The 23188-nt window shown below is 39.4% G+C and overlaps 3 protein-coding genes and 2 long non-coding RNA genes across 5 annotated transcripts; 4 read left to right on the top strand and 1 right to left on the bottom strand.

Moving 5' to 3' along the window:
• The first annotated feature begins 9028 nt into the window (after window positions 1-9028).
• LOC134022130 (uncharacterized) lies at window positions 9029-10095 on the top strand. The gene is made up of 4 exons (XR_009930621.1): window positions 9029-9055; window positions 9414-9449; window positions 9542-9583; window positions 9818-10095. It is a non-coding gene; the product is annotated as an uncharacterized LOC134022130 (long non-coding RNA).
• A 3919-nt stretch (window positions 10096-14014) lies between these two features.
• LOC134022844 (uncharacterized) lies at window positions 14015-17273 on the top strand. Its single transcript, XM_062464588.1, has 6 exons — window positions 14015-14499; window positions 15583-15686; window positions 15787-15882; window positions 15980-16196; window positions 16513-16588; window positions 17101-17273. The coding sequence occupies exons 1-6, from the start codon at window positions 14362-14364 to the stop codon at window positions 17223-17225; spliced, it is 756 nt and encodes a 251-aa protein (XP_062320572.1). The 5' UTR covers window positions 14015-14361; the 3' UTR covers window positions 17226-17273.
• Window positions 17274-17543: 270 nt separating this feature from the next.
• On the top strand, window positions 17544-18120 carry LOC134022843 (uncharacterized). The gene is made up of 3 exons (XR_009930690.1): window positions 17544-17677; window positions 17806-17900; window positions 18004-18120. It is a non-coding gene; the product is annotated as an uncharacterized LOC134022843 (long non-coding RNA).
• A 10-nt stretch (window positions 18121-18130) lies between these two features.
• On the top strand, window positions 18131-20407 carry LOC134022841 (G2/M phase-specific E3 ubiquitin-protein ligase-like). Its single transcript, XM_062464585.1, has 7 exons — window positions 18131-18202; window positions 18284-18370; window positions 18630-18883; window positions 19100-19228; window positions 19358-19498; window positions 19769-19883; window positions 20006-20407. Exons 1-7 carry the CDS (start codon window positions 18133-18135, stop codon window positions 20224-20226), a joined length of 1017 nt encoding a protein of 338 aa, XP_062320569.1. The 5' UTR covers window positions 18131-18132; the 3' UTR covers window positions 20227-20407.
• On the bottom strand, window positions 20303-22419 carry LOC134022842 (uncharacterized). The gene is made up of 7 exons (XM_062464586.1): window positions 22047-22419; window positions 21905-21950; window positions 21723-21814; window positions 21435-21545; window positions 21080-21356; window positions 20528-20784; window positions 20303-20389 (listed from the first exon to the last, which is right to left on the bottom strand). The coding sequence occupies exons 1-5, from the start codon at window positions 22346-22348 to the stop codon at window positions 21209-21211; spliced, it is 699 nt and encodes a 232-aa protein (XP_062320570.1). The 5' UTR covers window positions 22349-22419; the 3' UTR covers window positions 20303-20389; window positions 20528-20784; window positions 21080-21208.
• Window positions 22420-23188: the final 769 nt, after the last annotated feature.

Raw genomic sequence — 23188 nt, 5'->3', positions numbered from 1 at the left:
ACATGACAGTGTCCCAAATGTTGCCCTTTCCAAAGAAGACTATTAGATTCTGTGCCCAACAGTCTCCCCTAATGTTCCCAGTAGGGCATGCTTTCCCAAAGTGAGGCTGTGACAACACTTGGCACAGCCATAGTCTGTCACTGTCCAAGCCCCCTCTGGATCTGTGGAGGCAGACTATGTTAATTGGAAATACTCGTAATATAATAATGATAGTCATGCTGAGCAATTTTAAATGACTGTTCTGCCAAACAAAGTGTGCAGTTTGGGTCACCTTCTGATCTAAAAAGTCAGTGCTGGATCTGTGCAATACTAGTCATTTCAGTGAATCCCCATTTAAGTCATGGTTATCTTTCCCTTTTATCTTAAAGCTCAGCATTTAGCATATCAGTTAATAAATGTGTGTGGCAAAGTTATTTTGAAGTAATTTTTTATTTTGTTCAAGATGTGAAGACAAAAACATTATTAGCCCACATCAAGTGCAATTAACCATGGCCTTCTTCAGTGTTTTGAATTTTATCCTACAATTTTCAATTGCTGCCACGTTCTTTTTTGGGCTATTATTCTCAATCTCCTGTTGAGAATATCGACCATAGGCTAGCCTGTCAGAACGGTTTCAGACAGCTCATCAAATTACGCTAATTATCAGTAGGCCTAAATGCATATATATATATATATATATATATATATATATATAAAGTAGATTTGGTAGGTCTACAATTTACGCATTTTAACGGTCGTAATGGTTTGACAAGTTGTCTCCCTTGCCATGTTAATTGTGGCAACATTGCCCTTTTTGGGAACAAAAAAACTCAAAAAATCAATTTACGCTGCTGAAACAACACACCTCTGCTGCTTTACGCTATACTTTTTGCGACATAACTCTTCTTTTCGACGATCGCCTGATCTGGGCTGCACAGTCTAAGCTTATTGAGGTCTAGCTTGAATTAGCGTTGCCTGTTAGTGGAACGGAACGTTAGTGGAACGGCTTGAGGCTTAAGTCTAAGTTGACGTTTACCCAAGTGAGACTTATTCGTGTTAGCGCGACTTGCGTTAGCGACGTTGATGGAACACCCCCCAGGTCACATAGCTAGCTACGTTTTTCCAGACATAATATTCGTTACCTAGCTACAAACAAATGCTTCGTAACTGAAGAGTATTTACTTTTTATTGGCGATATTGACAACAGAGGTTAAGGAACTTGTCTTTAATCAAAAGATGGTCTCCGTTTTCAATTTGAAGCAGTAGATATGGCTTACTGTAGAAAGTCTCCCATTGCATCCTCTCTCTAGCTTAGCTTCGGCTACAGATGGACGACAATCACTATGCCTGCATTATTCACGCCTACGGTGTTAATACAGTCTGTAAAAATACCACTTTGACACACTTGCAAGATGATCCGCTGGTTGGATGTAGCATGATCTTATTTACTACCCACAATAGTTCAACTTTTTTTGCAGCAGCATTTTAATCAGTTAGCTCCAGGTCCTCTCTAAAATACATTTCAGACCAATTTGAAACCTGAGCAAATGACTTTCTACTAAATTTTCAAATTCTTCTGAATTATTTATCTTTTTGCATTGTTCTTCTCTTTTCTGTAGTTTTATGCCTTTGTCCAGCTCCTGCCCCTTTCAAAAATACCTTTCGGGCGCTTTGAAGCTTCAGCCTATAACTTTCTACCAAATTTTCACTATTTTCAGCTTTTTTAGCATGGTCAGAGGTGATTTTTTTGTATTACCTGATTAATGGAGTCACAAGACAGAGTTTGATAGTATTTCAAGCTAATACAATTTACAAGAGGTGACTCTGCAGGTGCTGCTAATATCTCTTTTACTACTATTGCTAATGGAACTGTTTTATTCTACTACGCCACTGAGTGCGTTTACTGACCATGAGAAACCAATTGTCGGTTTATGCCATACGATTACTCTGTTTACATGTGTAATTAGTTATGCGATTACTCAATAAGCGCGTCTACATGATTATTTTTATTAATCGTTGTATGACTAGCTAGCTTAGGCCTACTTCTTCTTCTGTTTAACAGCTTCTCCCGCATTGTATTTCAGCTCTTAGCGTTGTTAGATGATGCAGTTCAGTTTCCACACTGCCTCTTTTGTGTGACTCACACATTTTTGACATTCATTTGCTTTGCCTTCGACAAGGGCACAACCTTTGTTCTCTCACATATATATTATTTCTTATTGTTTATTTTCGCCCCCCTAAGGATCAGTCAACTGCAAGGCAGCTGCAGAAACGCCACAAGCAAAGAGGCCAGGGTGATAACTATTTACTCATTTTACTTTGTGATGTGAAACACAATTATGAAATGTAATGTACAATATTAGCTGATATTATTAAGGAAGTAGGCCCACATCTACTTTTGGAAACGTTAGTCTACTATTTCACTTAAGCATTAGCATCATGACATTAGCCTCTGTTGCCCGGGCAACACATACTACAGTGGTCTATGATGCATCTGTTTTCAATATTTAAAATAAACATTCCTCACAAATACATTTTCGTTGTAGGATTTATTATGACATTACATTACAAGTAAACGATTTGTGGGTGAAATTATCATTACCTGTGGTTTCAAACCAGTGTTGCTCACTGCAATGCTGTAGCCTACGCGAGACACTACAAAAACATCTACACAGCTGTAGGAAGTCAAACGGCGACAGAACATGTTCGGCACTCCCCTTACTTAAATCAAAAGTCTATCTAACTGCTAACCTTAACTTCATTGCCACAGCCTAAACTTTGTCAATCTGTTCATGAAAATAATTAATTTCAGCCTAAACCGTACAACGGAACGTTAAATCCAATTCAACCAACGCAATCGCTACCAAGACGAACACAGCAGTAGTCTACTGTACTGAAGTAGTACAATTTACCGGGGCAGCTTCTCCACACAGGGCTATATCGCATTTTGCATTGTTACTGACAATGATCGCTACCAGTGAGCTTTTTATGAAAGCGATTTTCCACTAAATAAATGTCAAGCTTATTTACATTTTTGGGGGCATATTTTCAGTTAGAAGATGGTACTGTTTGAATCGCGATTCAATCTTCTACTGCCGGTAACGTCGTAGAATGATCTTCAAATGGGGTTCTTTATTCATGAATGAATGCAATATGAGTAGGCTAAATGCCTTAAAATATCACGAGAAGGGAAAAACTTAAAAGGACGTTTAGGTCATAGAGATTAGGTCAATTTTTACACCGGTCTGCCAAATTTATTCGTTTTGATTCAACGATGAGGATGCCTTTTGCAGGGGAAATGAGAAGATCTATTTCATTCTACACTTCACTCGTATTTTCAGTTGTAAATGAGCAAAAAAAAATGCTTTTAAATCTATGTAATCTTTATAAATAATAAGTATGCATTTTTATATAAAATATACAGAAATATCAGTTTTAAAAATGTCATTCAAAAACGGACCCCTGTGCAACCGACGCAAGCAAGCACACCCTACAATTTCCCCAGAAATTGTACCCTGTCTAGTTATTATTATTATTATTTAATTTTTTTTCTCCCACTTTTTTCCGTCGCCTACTCCTTTCACACCGTTTAAGCTAGAAACACTGTTCAAACTTCATTTGATAAAGTCTGAACTGCTCTAGCGTGCTATTACTTTTCTCATTGATAACTTTGAAAGTTTTTGAGGTATTAAAGCGTCACACATATGTGATTCTGAACATTCCAACCGACCATTTTCCGATAGACAAAAACTATATGACAAACACTATAGTATGGCTTCAAAATTTACAATTAGGAGGCTAACAAGTAACACTAGCAAGTAGTAGCATTGCTACGAGTATTATGCTAGGTTGCTAGGTAACGGAAGCTAACTAAAACTAGCTAGCTTCCGTTTTGGAAAAATAACTCACTCAGTGCTAAAAAAAATGAATGGGTTTCAATGGTTCAGAATGTTCAAGTCAAATTCAATTGTGACGTCATGCACTGACAGAACTGTTTCTCACCGCGTCAATTTTTGACACTGTTTAACACTTTCCTGCCTGAATATGCAGACTTTTTCAAATAATATACCTGAACTGTTTATACCATTTTGAAGACAAGATTTAGGGCTTTCTAATGGTGTAAATATTTATATGATCATGTTAGGCAAATCATCCTTTATCAAGACGATTTCACGGAGCCATTCTGACAAAAGTCTTCTCCGTCTGCATTACTTTTTTAGAAAACCTCATTTTTAACCACTTTCACTACAAGATAGAGGATAAGTTAGAGCGTATGAAATGTGCGTACTTTTGTCGTGAATTCAGAACAGCAGACAGATTTAAGATAGACTATTTTGTTTAAAAGTTACAGTTAGGTCCATAAATATTTGGACATTGACACAATTTTCATCATTTTGGCTCTATATACCACCACAATGGATTTGAAATGAAACAATCAAGATGTGCTTTAAGTGCAGACTTTCAGCTTTAATTTCAGGGTATTTACATCCAAATCAGGTGAACGGTGTAGGAATTACAACACATTTTATATGTGCCCCCCCCTTTTTAAGGAACCAAAAATAATTGGACAAACTAACATAATCATAAATCTAATTGTTACTTTTAATACTTGGTTGCAAATCCTTTGCAGTCAATGACAGCCTGAAGTCTGGAACACATAGACATCACCAGACGCTGGGTTTCGTCCCTGGTGATGCGCTGCCAGGCCTCTACTGCAACTGTCTTCAGTTCCTGCTTGTTCTTGGGGCATTTTCCCTTCAGTTTTGTCTTTAGCAAGTGAAATGCATGCTCAATTGGATTTAGGTCAGGTGATTGACTTGGCCATTGCAGAACATTCCACTTCTTTGCCTTAAAAAACTCTTTGGTTGCTTTCGCAGTATGCTTCGGGTCATTGTCCATCTGCACTGAAGCGCCGTCCTATGAGTTCTGAAGCATTTGGCTGAATCTGAGCAGATAATATTGCCCGAAACACTTCAGAATTCATCCTACTGCTTTTGTCAGCAGTCACATCATCGATAAATACAAGGGAACCAGTTCCATTGGCAGCCATACATGCCCACGCCATAACACTACCTCCACCATGCTTCACTGATGAGGTGGTATGCTTTGGATCATGAGCAGTTCCTTCCCTTCTCCATACTCTTCTCTTCCCATCATTCTGGTACAAGTTGATCTTGGTCTCATCTGTCCATAGGATGTTGTTCCAGAACTGTACAGGCTCTTTTAGATGTTTTTTGGCAAACTCTAATCTGGTCTTCCTGTTTTTGAGACTCACCAATGGTTTACATCTTGTGGTGAACCCTCTGTATTTACTCTGGTGAAGTCTTCTCTTAATTTTTGACTTTGACACAGATACGCCTACCTCCTGGAGAGTGTTCTTGATCTGGCCAACTGTTGTGATGGGGTTTTTCTTCACCAGGGAAAGAATTCTTCTGTCATCCACCACAGTTGTTTTCCGTGGTCTTCCGGGTCTTTTGGTGTTGCTGAGCTCACCAGTGCGTTCTTTCTTTTTAAGAATGTACCAAACAGTTGATTTGGCCACACCTAATGTTTTTGCTATCTCTCTGATAGGTTTGTTTTGATTTTTCAGCCTAACGATGGCTTGCTTCACTGATGGTGACAGCTCTTTGGACTTCATATTGAGAGTTGACAGCAACAGATTCCAAACACAAATACCATACTTGAAATGAACTCTAGACCTTTTATCTGCTCCTTGTCAATGAAATAACGAACTCCCATGAGGGAATAACATACACCTGGCCATGGAACAGCTGAGCAGCCAATTGTCCAATTACTTTTGGTCCCTTAAAAAGGGGGGGGGCACATATAAAATGTGTTGTAATTCCTACACCGTTCACCTGATTTGGATGTAAATACCCTGAAATTAAAGCTGAAAGTCTGCACTTAAAGCACATCTTGATTGTTTCATTTCAAATCCATTGTGGTGGTATACAGAGCCAAAATGATGAAAATGGTGTCAATGTCCAAATATTTATGGACCTAACTGTATGACCACTGAAGTTATGAGTGGGATAACGCAATTCCAAGCTAGCGCGATGGCTCTCCATAACTAAAAACGGTTCTACTTTTTTCCACAATCGACCAAATTGGCCAAACAAGGTATGTACATTGAACTTAAAGTGTACATAATCTACCTAGATTATTTTCCTTTAAGAAAGTTTCACAGAAATCTGCAAAAATCGAGGCTCAACACTCATATCCGACTGTCACGAACAGCCAAACCGGGGTCACGAAAGGTTTACTGCAGCTGGCGTTACTACGAACAAAAGCTTCGTAACTGAAAAGTTTTTACTTATAGTTGACGATATTGAACACAGACGTTAAGAAACTTGTCTTTACTCTAAATTTCTTCTCTGTTTTCAATTTGAAGCAGTAAATCTAACACAGTAGGAATTCTCCCACGACATCCGCTCGCTCCGCTTTGACAAATGTTTTCTCAGTCCACCATACATTAGACAAGCTAATTTTCGAGCACTTTCAATACAAGATACAGGCCATGTTAGAGTTGATATATATACATAATTGTGTGGGCAATGTAGAACAGCAGACAGATTTGAAATATGATCTTTTGTTTTAAAGTTATGGTCATTCTAGTGACGAGTGCTTACAACGCTGTCATCATAGCTGCCATAGAACGGCGAAACAAGGTCACATAGCTAGCTAGTTACATCTATCGTTCGTTACCTAAAAACAAATGCTTCGTAACAGTATTTACTTTTTATCTGCGATATTGACAACAGAGGTTAAGGAACTTGTCTGTAATCAAAATATCGTCTCCGTTTTCAATTTGAAGCAGTAGATCTAGCTTACTGTAGGAAATCTCCCATTGAATCCTCTCTCTAGCTTCGCTTCGAACAAAGATGGACGACGATGATGACCATGCATGCATTATTCACGCCTACAGTACGATGTTCTGTACAAATACCACTTTGACATACTTGATCCGCTGGCTAGATGTAACATGATCTTATCTACTACCCACAATAGTTCAGCCTTTTTGCAGCAGCATTTTGATCAGAGTTAGAGTAGCTTTTGCAGTTGCACAACAAAGTCACGTAATGTGACGAGATTGAATTTAAAAGTATAAAAAAAACTCACCAGGGACAACAACAATATCGGCAAACCTGCACCATGGATTATTATATTTACGTCATCTTTAAATTCAGTGTCTGAACAGGACTGGGTGTGCACACATGATTAGTTTCTCCTCCACCATGAACCTGAAACCTAGATTCTAGGTTTGCTGACAATGACCATCCGTTGCTACGTTACAAGAAACAAGGAACCAATCCGATTGGCCAACGCTCTTCATCACTATATAGAAAAACTGTTCCACTGTTCAAACTGTATTTCTGTTTTTACATCTTTCAATTATTAATACTTTTCAGAATCAGAATGGGTTTTATTCGCCAAGAAACTTCAAACAGACGTGGAAGTAGAAGTGCACCATCATTGTCTTTGGCAGGTTGAATTTCTTCAGCTGCCGTAGGAAGTACATCCTCTGTTGTGCTTTCTTGGTGAGGGAGCTGATGTTCAGTTCCCAATCGCGGAAGGACTCCGCAGTGTTGACTGGGGTTGCACAGGGTAATGGGGGTGACTGTCTTAACCCTCGTGCTGCCTTCGGGTCACATGACCCAAAGGTTCATAACGAACCATCGTTGTGTTTACCCAATTTTACCCAATACAAAAACTAATTAAAATAATTTTCTTTTAACCTTTGCAATGTGGGGGGTCTGAGACAGCCCAACGGTTAAAAGAAAATGCTTCACTTTGTCTTTGTATGCGGTAAATCTGTCGCAATACGACGGTGGGTCACAATGACTGATGGGTCAGAATGACCCGAGGATAACACAAGGGTTAAGAGCATTGAGCTCTAACATAACGCTTTAACATTTATGAAATTAAATAAGATACCCTTTTCATTTCACTCTTTTTTCTCCTTTGTCAACCGTAAGAAAATATTGCAATGCATGACAATGACAGATATACCTTTAACACTGTCTCACCATTCTGGTTTCAAAGCAACACTTTTTTCACCTTCATACTGCTGACATACTTTTGTCTGCTATGATATTGATAGAGCTACTAGTAACTGTTCTTATTTATGCAATATGGCAGCACAAAGCACTTAAAACATTAATAGGTCTAAATGTCACAAATGTACTTCCTTGCTGCTCACTACATGTTTAAGCTACCTACTCCATTCAAACATCAATGTGTTCTATTGACCAGCTGTGTACAGCTTTAACCCTCGTGCTGCCTTCGGGTCACATGACCCAAAGGTTCATAACGAACCATCGTTGTGTTTACCCAATTTTACCCAATACAAAAACAAATTAAAATAATTTTCTTTTAACCTTTGCAATGTGGGGGGTCTGAGACAGCCTAGCTGTTAAAAGAAAATGCTTCACTTTGTCTTTGTATGCGGTAAATTTGTCGCAATACGACGGTGGGTCACAATGACTGATGGGTCAGAATGACCCGAAGATAACACAAGGGTTAAACCCCCCATCTTTCTATATTTTGAAATGGTCATGTTTTAAAATCAATGGAAGTCAATGAAACATAGGTTGCTAGGCTTGTTAAACTGCTCCGCTCATCGAGTCACGCGCTCAACCTGAAACTTAACAAGCCAACTGTCATTTTCAAGCAGTTGCTACAGTTGACTCGACAGGTAAGTCCAGTTATTTTGCTTGAAAGGTTGGTAAACATTGCTAATAGATATCAAAAAATATTATACGAAATGATGTTTACCTTGGGGTAGGCTATTTAAGTATTTACAGGAGTACCTCTAGTACTACCAACTTGCTATCTAGAAAGCGTACGTTTTAACACAGCTAACTAGCTAGCTAACTGTTATAACCAGACTACCGTAGCTAGCTCGAGCGCGACAGTAATGAGCATTCTTGTTAGCTAGGTAGCTAACCATGGTCTGCTGTTCTAGCTGAAAAATTATGACTCGGAGTCAATGGGTGGAAATAATTTCTGAAAACAATCTTCTCTCTTACAGTGCTTGCCCACTGTAAGAGACTGCTGTACGCCTCACTGACTTGTGGTGAGTTTTCTTATGCTCTGACTTACTGTACTGTAGTAATGATAAAATAAACCAAATTGGCATTAGTGTACTGTATAGTAAGCCGGGGAGCCCATTATAGGTCGACTAGCTCTCGACACTCGGAATTTTACGAAAATGTAAATGGAGTTAGCTTATACTCCAAATATGAAACGTTATGTCACAGCATTGTACTTTAATATGTAAATAGACACGTACAGCATATCTAAACATCCCTGCTTAGAAATCCAATCCTAATATGTCGTCAACGTCAGAGTTTGAATCGTCGATAATGGGTCACATCCATACACTTTCACAATAGACGATGACTTTAATATGAATTCCCTTCTTTTAACGGCAGATACTCATCGTGGTGACCGTCCTACATTGACCTGTGGTGAGTTCGCATAGACACACAAATGCTGCCATTACATTTATCTTTCTATGAAGACGACGAGGACATTGAAATACATTTCCTTTTCTTAACAGTAGACACTCGCTCTCCAGGCAGATATTTCTTCTCAAGAACTGGTAAGTTAGTTTTTTGAGGGTTTATTTTTTTCCTTAACATTATGTACAATGAGCAATTATGATTAATGTACAAAAATGTTTCAGACACATACAGCTCTGCAATTGTGTTGAAAATGTTATACACACATTACTCTAAATGGGCGGTAATATTTCATTTGTGTACAGCTTTATGAACTAGATGTTCAACTATTTTTTTATGGTTCTGTCAACTAAATTACTTCATTTCTTTGGTAGGTCTGTCCTGGGAGAGAGGAAGCTGTGTGCCTTGGGTGTGTTGGTCTCACCCCCACCAAATTCTCGGTGTTGGTTTGAAAAAACCTCACCTTGAACTGAAATAAATCTCTTGGTTTGGGTTTTCTTTAAACCTCACCTTGCCAGAAATCTTTTCTTGAAATACGAGAATTATAAATCAACTTGAAATACCAGAATTATAACAACAACTTGAAAGATCTGAATCTCTCTTGGTTTGGGTTTTCTTTAAACCTCACCTTGCCAGAAAAATCCTTTCTTGAAATACCAGAATTATAACAACAACTTGAAAGATCTGAATTATCATTGGCCGGGTTTCCCAGATTCGTTGAGAAGCTCTTAACGCTATGAGCTTCTTAGGAGCGTTCTAAGAGCGTTCTAGAGCGTCCTTAGAACGCTCCTAAGAAGCTCTTAGCGTTAAGAGCTTCTTAACGAATCTGGGAAACCCTGCCATTGTTGGTTGAAGAAAAAATTCACTGTGTCCAACTGTAAGCATTTGGGTGATATTGTGTTTAACTACACACCCCACACAAGTTTAACAACCATCTTTGAATACTACTGATATATATTTGTATATTGCTGAATTCAAAACAACTTCATATATATTTACACACACACACAAACTTTATTACTGCAGGCTTGACAACTGTTTAACTTGTTTCTGTGAAATTCCCTGAAAGCATTTTAGAAATCTCCGACCTTCATCTTTCAGTAAATTATTGTCTTTAGTTTTTTTGTGAATTATAGAATATTGGTTCTTTACTGTTTTGCTGTAGTTGTACTAATACATCTGATTGTAACTCGTGTTTTGTTATTGTAATCACTTATCGAAATATTTCACTGTCATTAAAAAGAAAACTGCTGGTTTACCATTTGTAATTAATCTCCTGCACAAAAATGCAGAGGAAAGGAAAAAGATCTGCAGCCGCAAAGCAGCGCTGGACGAAGTTGTATCTCACAACTGTAAGCATGCCAGATTTACAGAATCAGATGCAAGGTCCTTGGAACAGACAACAGGTGGTACAGCACACTCACATTGAAAATGCAGAAAACACCCACAGACTGGATGTTGTAAGTGTTCAAGCTTCCCACAGTCAAAGTGATAATAAATACGGTTCTTTCTCCAATAATCGACAGTGCACTAATGCGCTAACATTTCTTGTCCATCACTTTGAGAACGAGCATCTGCAAGGACCGGACCTTGATATATTAAAGAAAGGTGACGCCATGTACAGAGAGGTTAAGAAAAAGCTGATGAAAGAAACTTGTATCTAATTATTTGGCATTTGATGAACTTCCATGCAGAGTAACGACTGATGGACATTGTATTAAAATCACCTGTTATGAATGGTTACATGAGAGCTTCTGCCCCGAGTAAAGAGATGGAGGAGTGGTACCTTAATCTTTCAACAAGACTTGAGTCTTTGGCATCAGGTGCTAACTATGCATTGCTCACACTGGCTTCAAACACCATTGCTCTGTTCAGAGACAGCTCTGGAAGGTATGAAATCTTTGATCCTCACTCAAGAACGCCTGAGGGGTTTGCATGTCTGAATGGTACGGCCATAATGCTCACTTTCAAACATTTAGGTGAAATGATCGATAGGATCCACACAATGTTTTCAGATGTGTCTGATGTCAGCAGCTATGATTTCATGCCACTTTCCTTCCAGAGCGTAATAAGCTACGCAAATGACAACCAATACATACACGTATCCAATCCTCAGAGTCCTGCGATTGAAGATGCATCTAATCCTCAGGAGCTGTGCATCAACTGTGATGAACCTCCAACATTGTACCCCCTCAAGAAATTGAGCAAAGAGAAGAGAATTAACCCTTGTGTTATCTTCGGGTCATTCTGACCCATCAGTCATTGTGACCCACCGTCGTATTGCGACACATTTACCGCATACAAAGACAAAGTGAAGCCTTTTCTTTTAACCGTTGGGCTGTCTCAGACCCCCCACATTGCGAAGGTTAAAAGAAAATTATTTTAATTTGTTTTTGTATTGGGTAAAATTGGGTAAACACAACGATGGTTCGTTATGAACCTTTGGGTCATGTGACCCGAAGGCAGCACGAGGGTTAAGACAATGAAAAAACAGAGAACAACAAAGAAATGAGTCAAGGAAGCAGAAATGTAGACAAAAATATGCAGATTCCGCATTTAAACAGCAGAAAAAAATGTTTGAGTCTGCTAAATATAAAAACAAACTGCTGCATGATAGGAACAAATATGCAAGTTGTCTTAAGTACAGAGTGAAAAAACAACAGTCAGTACTTCATAGATATTCACATGACATACAATACCGTTCAAAACAGAAATCTCGTGCCACAGACCGCTATAGTCAAGATGAGGCATTCAGAAGGAAACTGAAATCTAGTGTCACAGACCGCTATAGTCAAGATGAGGCATTCAGAAGGAAACTGAAATCCTATATCACATCTCGATATGCAAATGACATGCAATACAGAGAAAAACAAAAACTGTACATTCTTAACCGGTACAGAAAAGACACACATTTCAAACACAATCATGTTAAACGTTGCATACTTCGTTCAAATTACAGATATGTTAATGAACCATTTTATAGAATGTTGCACAAAATGAGGTGTGCGGTACACATACGAAGAAAATACCAAAGGCACGTACACATCAACCCACAACTGACAAATGAAAATCAAACCCCAGTGGTTCAAGTGGAAGATAGGTTAATGCAACAAGCTATATCCTCCTTCAAGTTAAAGACACAAGATGGGCCCACTTATGTTTGTCACAGAGCCTTGTTTCCAGATCAAGTAAGGGTATGCAAACGTGAAAGCTATCAAAAGAATCCAGACATGGTATCAGTTTGCTTGACTGGTAAATATTTTCATGTTTGCACTGAAACATGCGCTGATCTTGAGCAATGTGCTGTTCCTGAGAGGAGAAGAATGGGTCTGTCATAGCTGTCATGAAAATCTTAAGGTGGGAAACATGCCAGTCATAGCTTTGGTGAACAAGTTAGAGCTGTCCCCCATTCCCTCTGAACTCTTTGATCTAAACATACTTGAGAGACACATTATAGCCAAGCACATCCCATTTGCTAAAATCATCACCCTTCCCAAAGGACAACAGAGAGCAATTCATGGTGCTGTGGTTTGTGTACCTTCAGAGGTGGAAAAGACTGTAAACTGTTTACCAAGACCAAATAGCCAAAGTCAGCTGATGAAAGTGAAGTTAAAAAGACGCCTGAGCTATAAAGGTCATTGGCCGGGTTTCCCAGATTCGTTAGGAGCGTTCTTAGAACGCTCCTAAGAAGCTCTTAGCGTTAAGAGCTTCTTAACGAATCTGGGAAACCCGGCCATTATCAGTTCCAGACACTGAACATGAAGAAAGTTTGGACAGCCATTTTGAAGCTTAAAGACATTCATTCCGAGTACAAGGACATATCTGTTAGAGATGATGCCGCCTCTTGTGATACAACCATTGACAGCATGGCACAAGGTAATTTTGTCAATGACACAAGCGATCTGATGGACACTGACAGCAGGGATGAAAAAAGTAACACAGAAGAACATGGACAAGATGATCTGGAACTTAACTCAGACAAAGAAGGGAATAACCAGACAACTGGTGTTGTATTAGACACATGTTTGCAACAAGCTGACATTGGACAAGAGATATTAAGTTACGGTGACAGTGTATTTTGTGTTGCCCCTGCCGAAGGAAATAGCCCTGTAAGCTTTTTCAGAGTTCCAAAATTGGAGGCTATGGTTTTCCTAGTTCAGTTCCCTACTGGAGAGAACACATTAGATGAGCTCAACCGAATGAAAAAATTATCACCGAGCAGATATTTCAACTCTAGGCTCTTCTGTGTTGACAATCGGTTTGCCAGGGACACAAATTACATTTTCTTTGCACAGTTTGTGACAGAGATTCACATGGCTTCTTCCAGTATGAGCATACAGCTCCGCAAAGGGAAAGTAAGAACCAGAGATGGACGCAGAATATGCAACAGATTGCTGCAAGACAAACGCGAGGTTCAAAGATTGGTGCAAAACAAAGATGCAACCAGATTCATGATGCCACTGAGAGGGACTCCAGCCTATTGGGATAAAACCCTGAAAGATCTTTTTGCTATGCTCAGGCAACTGGGAACTCCGACCTTTTTCTGTACGTTTAGTATGGAAGCAAATCAGTGCCATAATGTTTTGAATTTTAAAAGGCATTGAATACTTAATATTGAAATTTAAACAACACTGAATTCTCATCTGAATATATTTCAATGTAAAATAAAATTCAGGTTGCTCAAATTCGAGCCTAAAAATTTCGATCTTAAATAATTCAACCATAAAAAATTCGACCCTATCAAATTCGATCCGAAAATTTTCGAGCTGAAAACATTTGAGCTGAAAAAATTTGAGCCTATAAAATTCGAGCCTAAAAAATTCGAGCCTATCAAATTCGACCCGAAAAATTCAGAGTTTAAAAAATTCAGATTTTTAACATCCGGGATATCAAGGACAGGTAGAGCAATCGAGCCTCAATGCAATCGAACCAACTTCTGACCTATCAGAGCACAGACCTTCAGTCAAGCACTCCGAGGAAGCGGGAAACCTTCAAGCTCAAGAAAGAAGAGAAGAGGAAAAGAACGATGGCTACCCGTGACAGCAACCAGGCTTCGGTGAGTCAAATTTCGATGTAATCAAATGTTATTTTATTTATATAGAGCATTTCATACCAAAAGAAAACGCAAAGCGCTTGAAGCACGGTGGCCCAGTACTGTATGGAACCCCACATTCTAGCCAGTTGATCACTTTTGGGCCAGTACAGTAGTATGGCCCAGGCAATGCTACAGTAGCGACCGTTTGAAAATTAGCTGGTGAAAACATAGCTCTAACCGTTAGCTTATTTGTTCTCAAGCTAGGCTACGTAGATAAATCTAAAGGCCGAATTATACTACTCCGACTCTGGTATGGACAGACAGACGGACGGAGTCGGACGGATTCGTTGAATTTATAGTACTCCGAAGGCTGTGGGTGAAACAATTCACTGCCAGAAGAGCAGGAGGTGCTGCACTGCGATGCTAGCTAGGTTATCGAAAAGTCAGAGCAAATTTACAAATTAGCCGTTTCATCAATAAAATAAGCAAATTTTCAGCAACTACACTGCCCATTTCTCGTCACATTTTAATTCAGATGGTGATTTACATGTACTGTTTAGCTGCAATATGAATTGTAAAAACTTGCAGCAATGGCGGTCAAAGAATTCTGTTCTCTTGTTGGTCACGGCAACCCCGCCCCTGACGCAAGCGGTTCCAATCATTGATATATATAAAGATTTATATATATCTATGGTTCCAATACGGACCGATCACAGCCAAGGGGTATCCGTAAATTGACGGACTAGCGCACGGACAGTTGAGAAAATCAGGAGGTGTACGTAGAGCTCTCCGAGCCCTCCGAGCTCCTCGGAGAGGACGTTCCTTGACGTTCCTGTGTCCATGAAAACGCAGTAGTATTATTCTGCCTTTATATTCACATGTGGGCCACTCGTGAAAAGTCTGTTTTTAAAAGGTTATTTATTTACATTTTATATTATATGACGACGATTATATATCATGAATGAATGACATTTCCGAAAATGTTACTATTTTTCTATGTATTGAGAATGTATTGTAGCAATTAACTATAAACGGTCTAGCTATCTAAAAAGAATTGAACTTTGGTGTGTTTTCTAAATTACACTTCTATTATTGTGTTGAAAGGGTAATCACGCTGAGGTTGTAAAATCGGTCAGGACCTTATTGTCTTTACTGACATCACGAGGTGCAAGCAGTGGTGATGTCCCTTCTACAAGTCAGGATATAAGGTTCAGTACACTTTTAATACTGTACACATGAAAATTATGTTTTCTATCTAATTAATAATTTCAGACTCACTAATAACTATTTTTGGTTACAACCCTGCAGGGAACAGAGGCAGGGAGGACAGAATGGGCAGGGAGGACAGAATGGGCAGTCAGGCCATCAGTCACAAAGACCTTCAGTTCAAATTGAAATGACAAGGTTCAGCATTAGATTCTGTACATTAACTTGAACAGATTAAAACAACTTGATGGTCTGATAGTATTTAGGTTTAAATAGACTGTATTTTTTCTCAAAGGTCCTTTCCAGGTATGTTTACGAAGGCAAAAGGAAAGAGGCGTTTTCCTGCAGTAAATGTTGTTCCTGCTAAAAGAGCTAAACCACTTCAAGTGGCTTTCCATCTGTTACCTAAACAATATCAAAAATCTCCCACTGAGCTAGAGCAACTAGTTCACATGCAGGCAGGGTTGCGTCGCAGGACTGCCCATTTAGATGAGAGCACAACACATGATGAGGTAAGCATTAGTCTTAGTCTGCATGACTAAGTTGAAAAATGTGAATCTTATACAGTAAAGCTTTCTCAAAGGCGGAGAAGAACACCCAGGGCTTAGTTTACACCTATCGAAAATTCTAGCCACTGGGGGACCAAAGGCAGGCTAGGGGAACTCATATTAATGTTAAATAACATCCTAAAGTGAAGTTTTCATGTCATGTCACCTTTAAGCAAGACTGGCATGGTTTTTCAAAAAGTTTAACCTCAACCCTTTTCAGCATTCTTAATAATAAATAAATGTATAATAATAATTAATGTTAATTGTTTTTGGTTTACAGTTATGTGATACACTCAAGGTTGTATTTCCACAATTGGAGACGGTGTCTGGTGGTTGGCTGCTTTACAAATCAGCAGGTAGGCACTTATACGTTTGTATGTATTAGTATTGAGATATGGAACAACAATGACTCTGTTAGTGCTCATCCAAACAGTGTATAGGTCATCTGTAATGGGTACAGTGGCAGAGGAAAAAAAGTTTTCAATGGAGATCTTCATTACATTTTTTCTCTTACTTAACCCTTGTGTTATCTTCGGGTCATTCTGACCCATCAGTCATTGTGACCCACCGTCGTATTGCGACAGATTTACCGCATACAAAGACAAAGTGAAGCATTTTCTTTTAACCGTTGGGCTGTCTCAGACCCCCCACATTGCAAAGGTTAAAAGAAAATTATTTTAATTTGTTTTTGTATTGGGTAAAATTGGGTAAACACAACGATGGTTCGTTATGAACCTTTGGGTCATGTGACCCGAAGGCAGCACGAGGGTTAAAGACTAGGCTTAATGTAATCCATGTCTATACAAGGGTGCTTATGTCATATATAGTTTTATTTCCCATTATGCTCGGAAATGTTTTTTTTTTATAGGAGGATGGGGTAGCCGCAAACTCTCTCTTGTGACACCTGATGATACTGGCTACACAGGCAAAATAATTAAGCTTGCAAGCCAGGGGGGTAAAACGACTCTTTTCATGGCACCATTTCAAGAATAACTAAGCACAACTCCTTTGCAACTAACAGACAATGCATTCAGTGGCATGCCAAACGCAGTGTGTCAGAAATGTGGAGCAGCTATTCCACTGCCGTTTCTGACCGAACACTTAAATCTTGCAACATCATTGATGTTGACAGTGATAATTGCCCGGCTAATGTGGAGGAAAACTGTGCGCAGGAAGACGTAACATGTAAGAATGAATTATTGGAGCATTTTCAATATATAATTAATAACATTGAACATGAATACGCTGCAATCAAAATGCCTGATAAGAGCAGATGCTTTATTAGAAATTACATTAAGTCATTTCTTAGTGGTTCCTACTTAAGTTTGTTTTGTTGTCTTTGCTAACTTCATATTCTCGGCAGCAGATCAGCAACCCTGTCCTATGTGCATGGACATATTTCCCTGTCACATTATTGAGGCACATGCTGCTTCATGCGGGGAAAGGTAACACCAATTTTCTATTGTTCGTACCGTACTCGTTTCACTCACCAGCAGATGCCTTGGTCTTTGAGCTATTAAAACATAAAAGCAGTTTTACAGATAACCATTATGAATATGTTGTGACTGTACAGTGCAGGAAATGAGGCAATTGAGTGTAGTACTGTGATGGAAGAAGAGCAAGCAGTAATGCCTGGACCGTCCAGAAGCAGTGCAGCAGTTACAGACGGTACGAATACGGCTTCAATCTACATTTAAAACATATCTAGAGGTTGCTGTCAAGCGTTAGATTCAAGCCTAATTGGTCACATTTGTATGTTTTCCTCTACTAGACTGGCTCACCATCCAAGACCCTACCAAGGCCATGTCTCAGTTTCGGGATTCCCTATTGCACATTTATGAAAAGGAGAGTGCTTTGGTTCTCAGCATGGATACTAGAGAAACCCCTGCCAAAACAGGACATGGCACTCCTCTCCTTCTACAAGCGACCTAATGTGGAATGGGCACGACCCTTGCATTGCAGACTTGAAGGTAGCTTCAGCCACATGTCCTAATGGTCAAGGACTGCAAAAAGTATGACATTACTATATCAAACCTTGCATTGTGTTACAGGTGACGTTGCCATTGGAAAGGGTGTAACTCGCTTTTTCCTCTCAACTTGCATTGAGAAGTTGAAGTCTGGGTTTTGCATCAACTTTGGTAAGTAGAGTGAAGTTATGTGTAAGATGACTTATTAAATAGGTATGGTCGAATATATTTTTCATATTATGTCAATCTGTTTTTCATCTTAGTAGTTTTGCTTGAGAACAATATATGTAATATATATGTTATACTAAATAATATCATGCCTACACTGGCGAAAAAATTAGATCTAATGTATAATACAGTTAGTTCCTACTAAATGATTGTGTATAATATATTTTAAATGGCTTTTCTCTAAACAAATTTTCTTTAACAGCAAACACTGATGTGACACGGCTGTTTGATGGAGAGACAGACCATTTGGTGCCGTCAGCCTCTCACTTCCTAGTTGAAAGTGATATGTTCGTCATGGCAGGGAGAATGATGGGCCACTCCTTCTTTCATGGTGGACCGTGCCTGTCTGGGCTCAGCCCTGCCTTAGCTCATGTCCTGCTTGGAGGGGGTCCCGAAACTGCAACTGTAGCCCTAGAAGACTGTCCAGACCTGGACATCCGGGAAACAATCAGGCTTGTATGTTTTCCATCCTCAATCATTTTCAAAGTCTTGCTATTTCTTCCCTTTTTATATTTTTTAGTGGATATAAAAAGTCCCCACCCAACCATTTGTTTTAAAGTTTGTTTTACTTAATGGCAAATAGGGAGTGGAGACTTTATAGACCCGCTGTATACAGTATATGTAGTGTCATTACATGTTCTATTTCCTCTTGTTTTCCTCTGTGTATTGAAGCTTCAAGGTGAATCCAAACTCTCTGAGGAAGAGGCAAAAAGAGTACAGGACTTGGCCTATGCCTGGGACCTCTTTTGCCTGTCTAATAATAACAGGAGATGGCTTTTCGAGAAAATGTTGATCCATGCTGTGAGTAAAATCTTAGGATGTGGTTATGTTTGCAGAACCTAATTTCTAATTCTTAATCATTTTGGGGGGGGGGGGGGGGGATTAAGAATGACAATGTATTCCACCTTCTCTCTCTGTTGTCATTAACAGGTCATTGGACGTGTCACAAGACAAATTAAACAGCTGAGACGTGGTCTTAAAGAGACACAAATGTGGACCGTGCTGACCAAACGACCTGACACAGTGGCCCTGCTTTTCCCTAAAGAGGGAGCAGTGGATTACAGCCCTGAGGTAACTTAACACTATTTTAAATCCAGGCCTTTGTTGAATACTACTATAGGGTAGAGGTTTCATATCTGTATCCAGCATCTGTGATTGTGCCCATTAGTCTGTGTGCTTGATTTAGCGCTCTTAGGATTTGCAACGTGCTTTCCAAAGTACCCACAAGTGGCATTTTTGAAGTGTGTGGTTCAAAAGCCTGAAAGAATCACACCAAATATAATGTAAGAAGCCATAATAAAAAGTGTATCCCATGTTGTTGTTTTTTTGCTTTCAATGTAGGTACTTCTGAAGCGCATTACCTGGCCTCATCATGATGAAGAAGATGATGACAATGATTTTTCCGTTGACACCATGTGCCACGTATCAGGTTATCTTCGACAGTTCATTGAAAATGGTATGTTGACAGAGTAAACATATGCGATAAACCGTGAAACAGTTGGTCATCTAGTTATCATTACCTCTCCACAGCAACTTTTCATGTAACTTGTAAAATAATTGAATATGTTTACTACTCAGCATCACCGAATGAATTGAGAGATCTGGTGAAATTCTGGACTGGATGGGAGATTCTGCCAAGGACGAATCTGTCCCTTGAGGTGGTCAAAGGCAGCTTCCCCACCGCCTCCACCTGTTACGAGACCCTGCGAATCCCAGGGCATTACAAAGACTATGCATCTTTTAAGATTGACATCCTAGCCTGTATTGGCAGTTGCCAAACAGGATTTGGTCTCATCTAATATGTTGATACAAACAGATATACACACTCGTACAGTTAGAGACGTACACACAAAAGAAGTTTACACCACAGTTTGTGTTATGCATGTCTGCATGTTTCTTTGATGCATGAGCCAGTGAGTTAAGATGCCTGGGTCACATTGCAAAGTGCTTGTGCAGTTATCTCTGAAATAAAAAATAATATTTGACTCAGGAGAGATGTGAAGAATATTTTAATCTATTGATGTATATGATGTATTATTATATAGTTGATCCAGTTCTTCTGAAAATGCTCAAAACATTCAGTTATTTAAATGTTCTCACAAAACTGAACTGCTGCAGTGTAGATTTCACAGCCATAAGCCTGGGATAAAGCTCTTGGGTCAACAGCCTCTCTTAAAGCTGCCATTTGTTCATCAGTCAGTGGGCTTTCGATGTTTGGGACAACGATGCTGGAGTGGCAGTCTGCCGGTAGAGTCGTATTTCTGACCGCACAGAAATATGAAGGACATCTCTGGTTTCGGCAGAGTCTTGGGTCTAAGTCCACTGTTCTCCCACTCAATGAGAGGCATATCTATACCCTACAAATTTGAAAAAAGAAAATGTCACTTGTATGCGGTGTTGATTATCTATACAGACAGCATAGTTATATATATATATTTATAGAGTATATATGTAAAATTAGCATAAAACTAAGGATTGGTCATTGAGCAAATGCTTCAACATATTACATAGTAAACGCACAGCCCTATTTAGCAAAATATGGTCTATTATGGTCTATTAGACTGTTTCTAATGTTAATAATTGTGTGTGGGGGGGGGGTTGTTTTGTTTTTTTACAATTGTTAACACAAAATAGTTGAATATTTAGACATACTGCCATGTGATCTGGAACTGGAATTGGCTGATGTATTTGACCCAGTGCCCACAGCTGATTAGGGGTCATATTGCCCTCCGTTCTTAATGGATGATGGTCCCAACCATTGCGAAAATTGTCCAGGTCACCTTATAGACGTGGTAGGAACACATAATGGCAACAGAAGAGGTGTGTTGTATTGGCGATATTGAGGAAGCCCTCTTCTTCGAGGTAGTGAAGGACATCATAGTAGATGTTTGTTACAGCTGTCCATAGGTCTCTCCATAGCCTCTCAATTCTGGAAAAAAAAGTTTAGATGCATGGCAGCAGTCGAGTGCCCTATTTCAACTAGCTTTATCTGCACTTCTTTACTAACCGTTGATTGTGAACACTCTTCCCAGCAATGATGCTGCCTCTTCCAGTGCCACGGACTGTAAACATGAGGCGTGCAACATCCACATTCTCCACCCCTTGATCAGCCCGTACCCTAAAACAAACATTTACAACAAAGACCATATTAAGTGTTGGTTGGTTATACAACCTATGAAATCAGCACAGGAATGTTTGAAGCATCTTACATCAAATTTACAAAAACTGCAAAAGATGATGCATGTGTTTAAGCTGTTATATGGAGGGACCGACAAAGTTTTAAAATCATATTTACCTAAGAGGGAAACCAAACTTCTCCACAGATTCTTGGAAGAAGGCCAGGGTGGTTGATGCAAGGTTATTGGAGGCTGCACCAAGATACATTATCTGTAATACCATACACACCATTTTTGTATTAGGCAAACACATATAAGCAGGATAAACATGTACACATTTATTCCTGAAAACTGTACTTACCTTCCGTGAAAAGCCATCTATGCCACCAAAGATGACAATGTTGTAGCTGCAGGAAAATGTGTCAAGATGTTATTCTGAATAAACCCATCATTATATTTGGGTAAAATAATGAATGAATATGCTCTTTGGGAAAGTAATTTACCGGATGATTTTATGATTCGTGTCGATGTGCATCAAGGACTGGGGGCCTGGAACTGAGTAGGTTCTTCGGACAATGCAACCCAAGTTGGTCATACGTGATATGACTCCAACGGTGTCGATGCGGTGCATGGAAGCTCTGACGCGGTCATACTGCACCCGCAGTCCTTGAGCTTGCAAAAGGGCTTTCACCATCCGATAACCTGAGTGAGGCTGCCTGGATTTTATGTCTCTCACACACCGATCCAATTCCTCATCTGTGAGAGTGCTGTACAGTGTCCTGACTGACATATCAGCCTCAGCCATACGTCGATGCACTGTTCGTTTTGACACCCCCAGAAGTGCAGCTATGCATGGGATGGACAAGTTAAGGTCCAAAAGACTAATAAGGTACTCCGGAGAGAGGACCATTCGTGGTCGTCCAACTAGTCCTTGCTCAAATTGCACCGTTGAAGTTCGCTGTTCAACTTGTTCCTTTTCCAGGTTTATAAGCCTATGTAGTGATGTCAGGGCATCTACAATTGCTGGAGAAGCAGTCACCCGACTGGATACAGCATTTAAAAACACATACTCTTGTGTGACAGCGAACTCTAAGTAGTCCAAATCCAAAGGCATTTGGCTAATAATATGCTCTAAACGAGAGCGGAGTCTTCCCAAAATATGGTCAAGCAGCACTTCCTAAGAGAGAAAAAATGTGTCAAAAAGATTTAATAAATAAGCAACGACTTCCATTATTTTCCCTCCAGGGGTTATAATGCACTTAGGGCTCGACATTTAGACGTTTATTATTGACTCCAGGTCATCACTTATAAATTCAACTGGCCTTGAATTAGTAGTATGTCTTGCCCAAAGTTTACTTAGTTTGACTATACTTTTCTAAATTCTCTTCATAGAAAAATAGTAAAATCTTAGGAAAGTTTTTATAAAATATAATATAAACTGAATAATGAACAGGTAATTTCAAACGGTCGCTAGCATTGCCTGGGCCAGTCGGATCATACTGGCCCAAAAGTGATCAACTGGCTAGCATGTGGGGTTCCATACAGTACTGGGCCACCGTGCTTCAAGCGCTTTGCGTTTTCTTTTGGTATGAAATGCTCTATATAAATAAAATAACATTTGATTACATCGAAATTTGACTCACCG

This window comes from Osmerus eperlanus, chromosome 6 (genome assembly GCF_963692335.1).
Source record: "Osmerus eperlanus chromosome 6, fOsmEpe2.1, whole genome shotgun sequence".
Taxonomy (NCBI): Eukaryota; Metazoa; Chordata; class Actinopteri; order Osmeriformes; family Osmeridae; genus Osmerus; species Osmerus eperlanus.
This window is presented reverse-complemented; position numbering and strand designations above follow the sequence as displayed.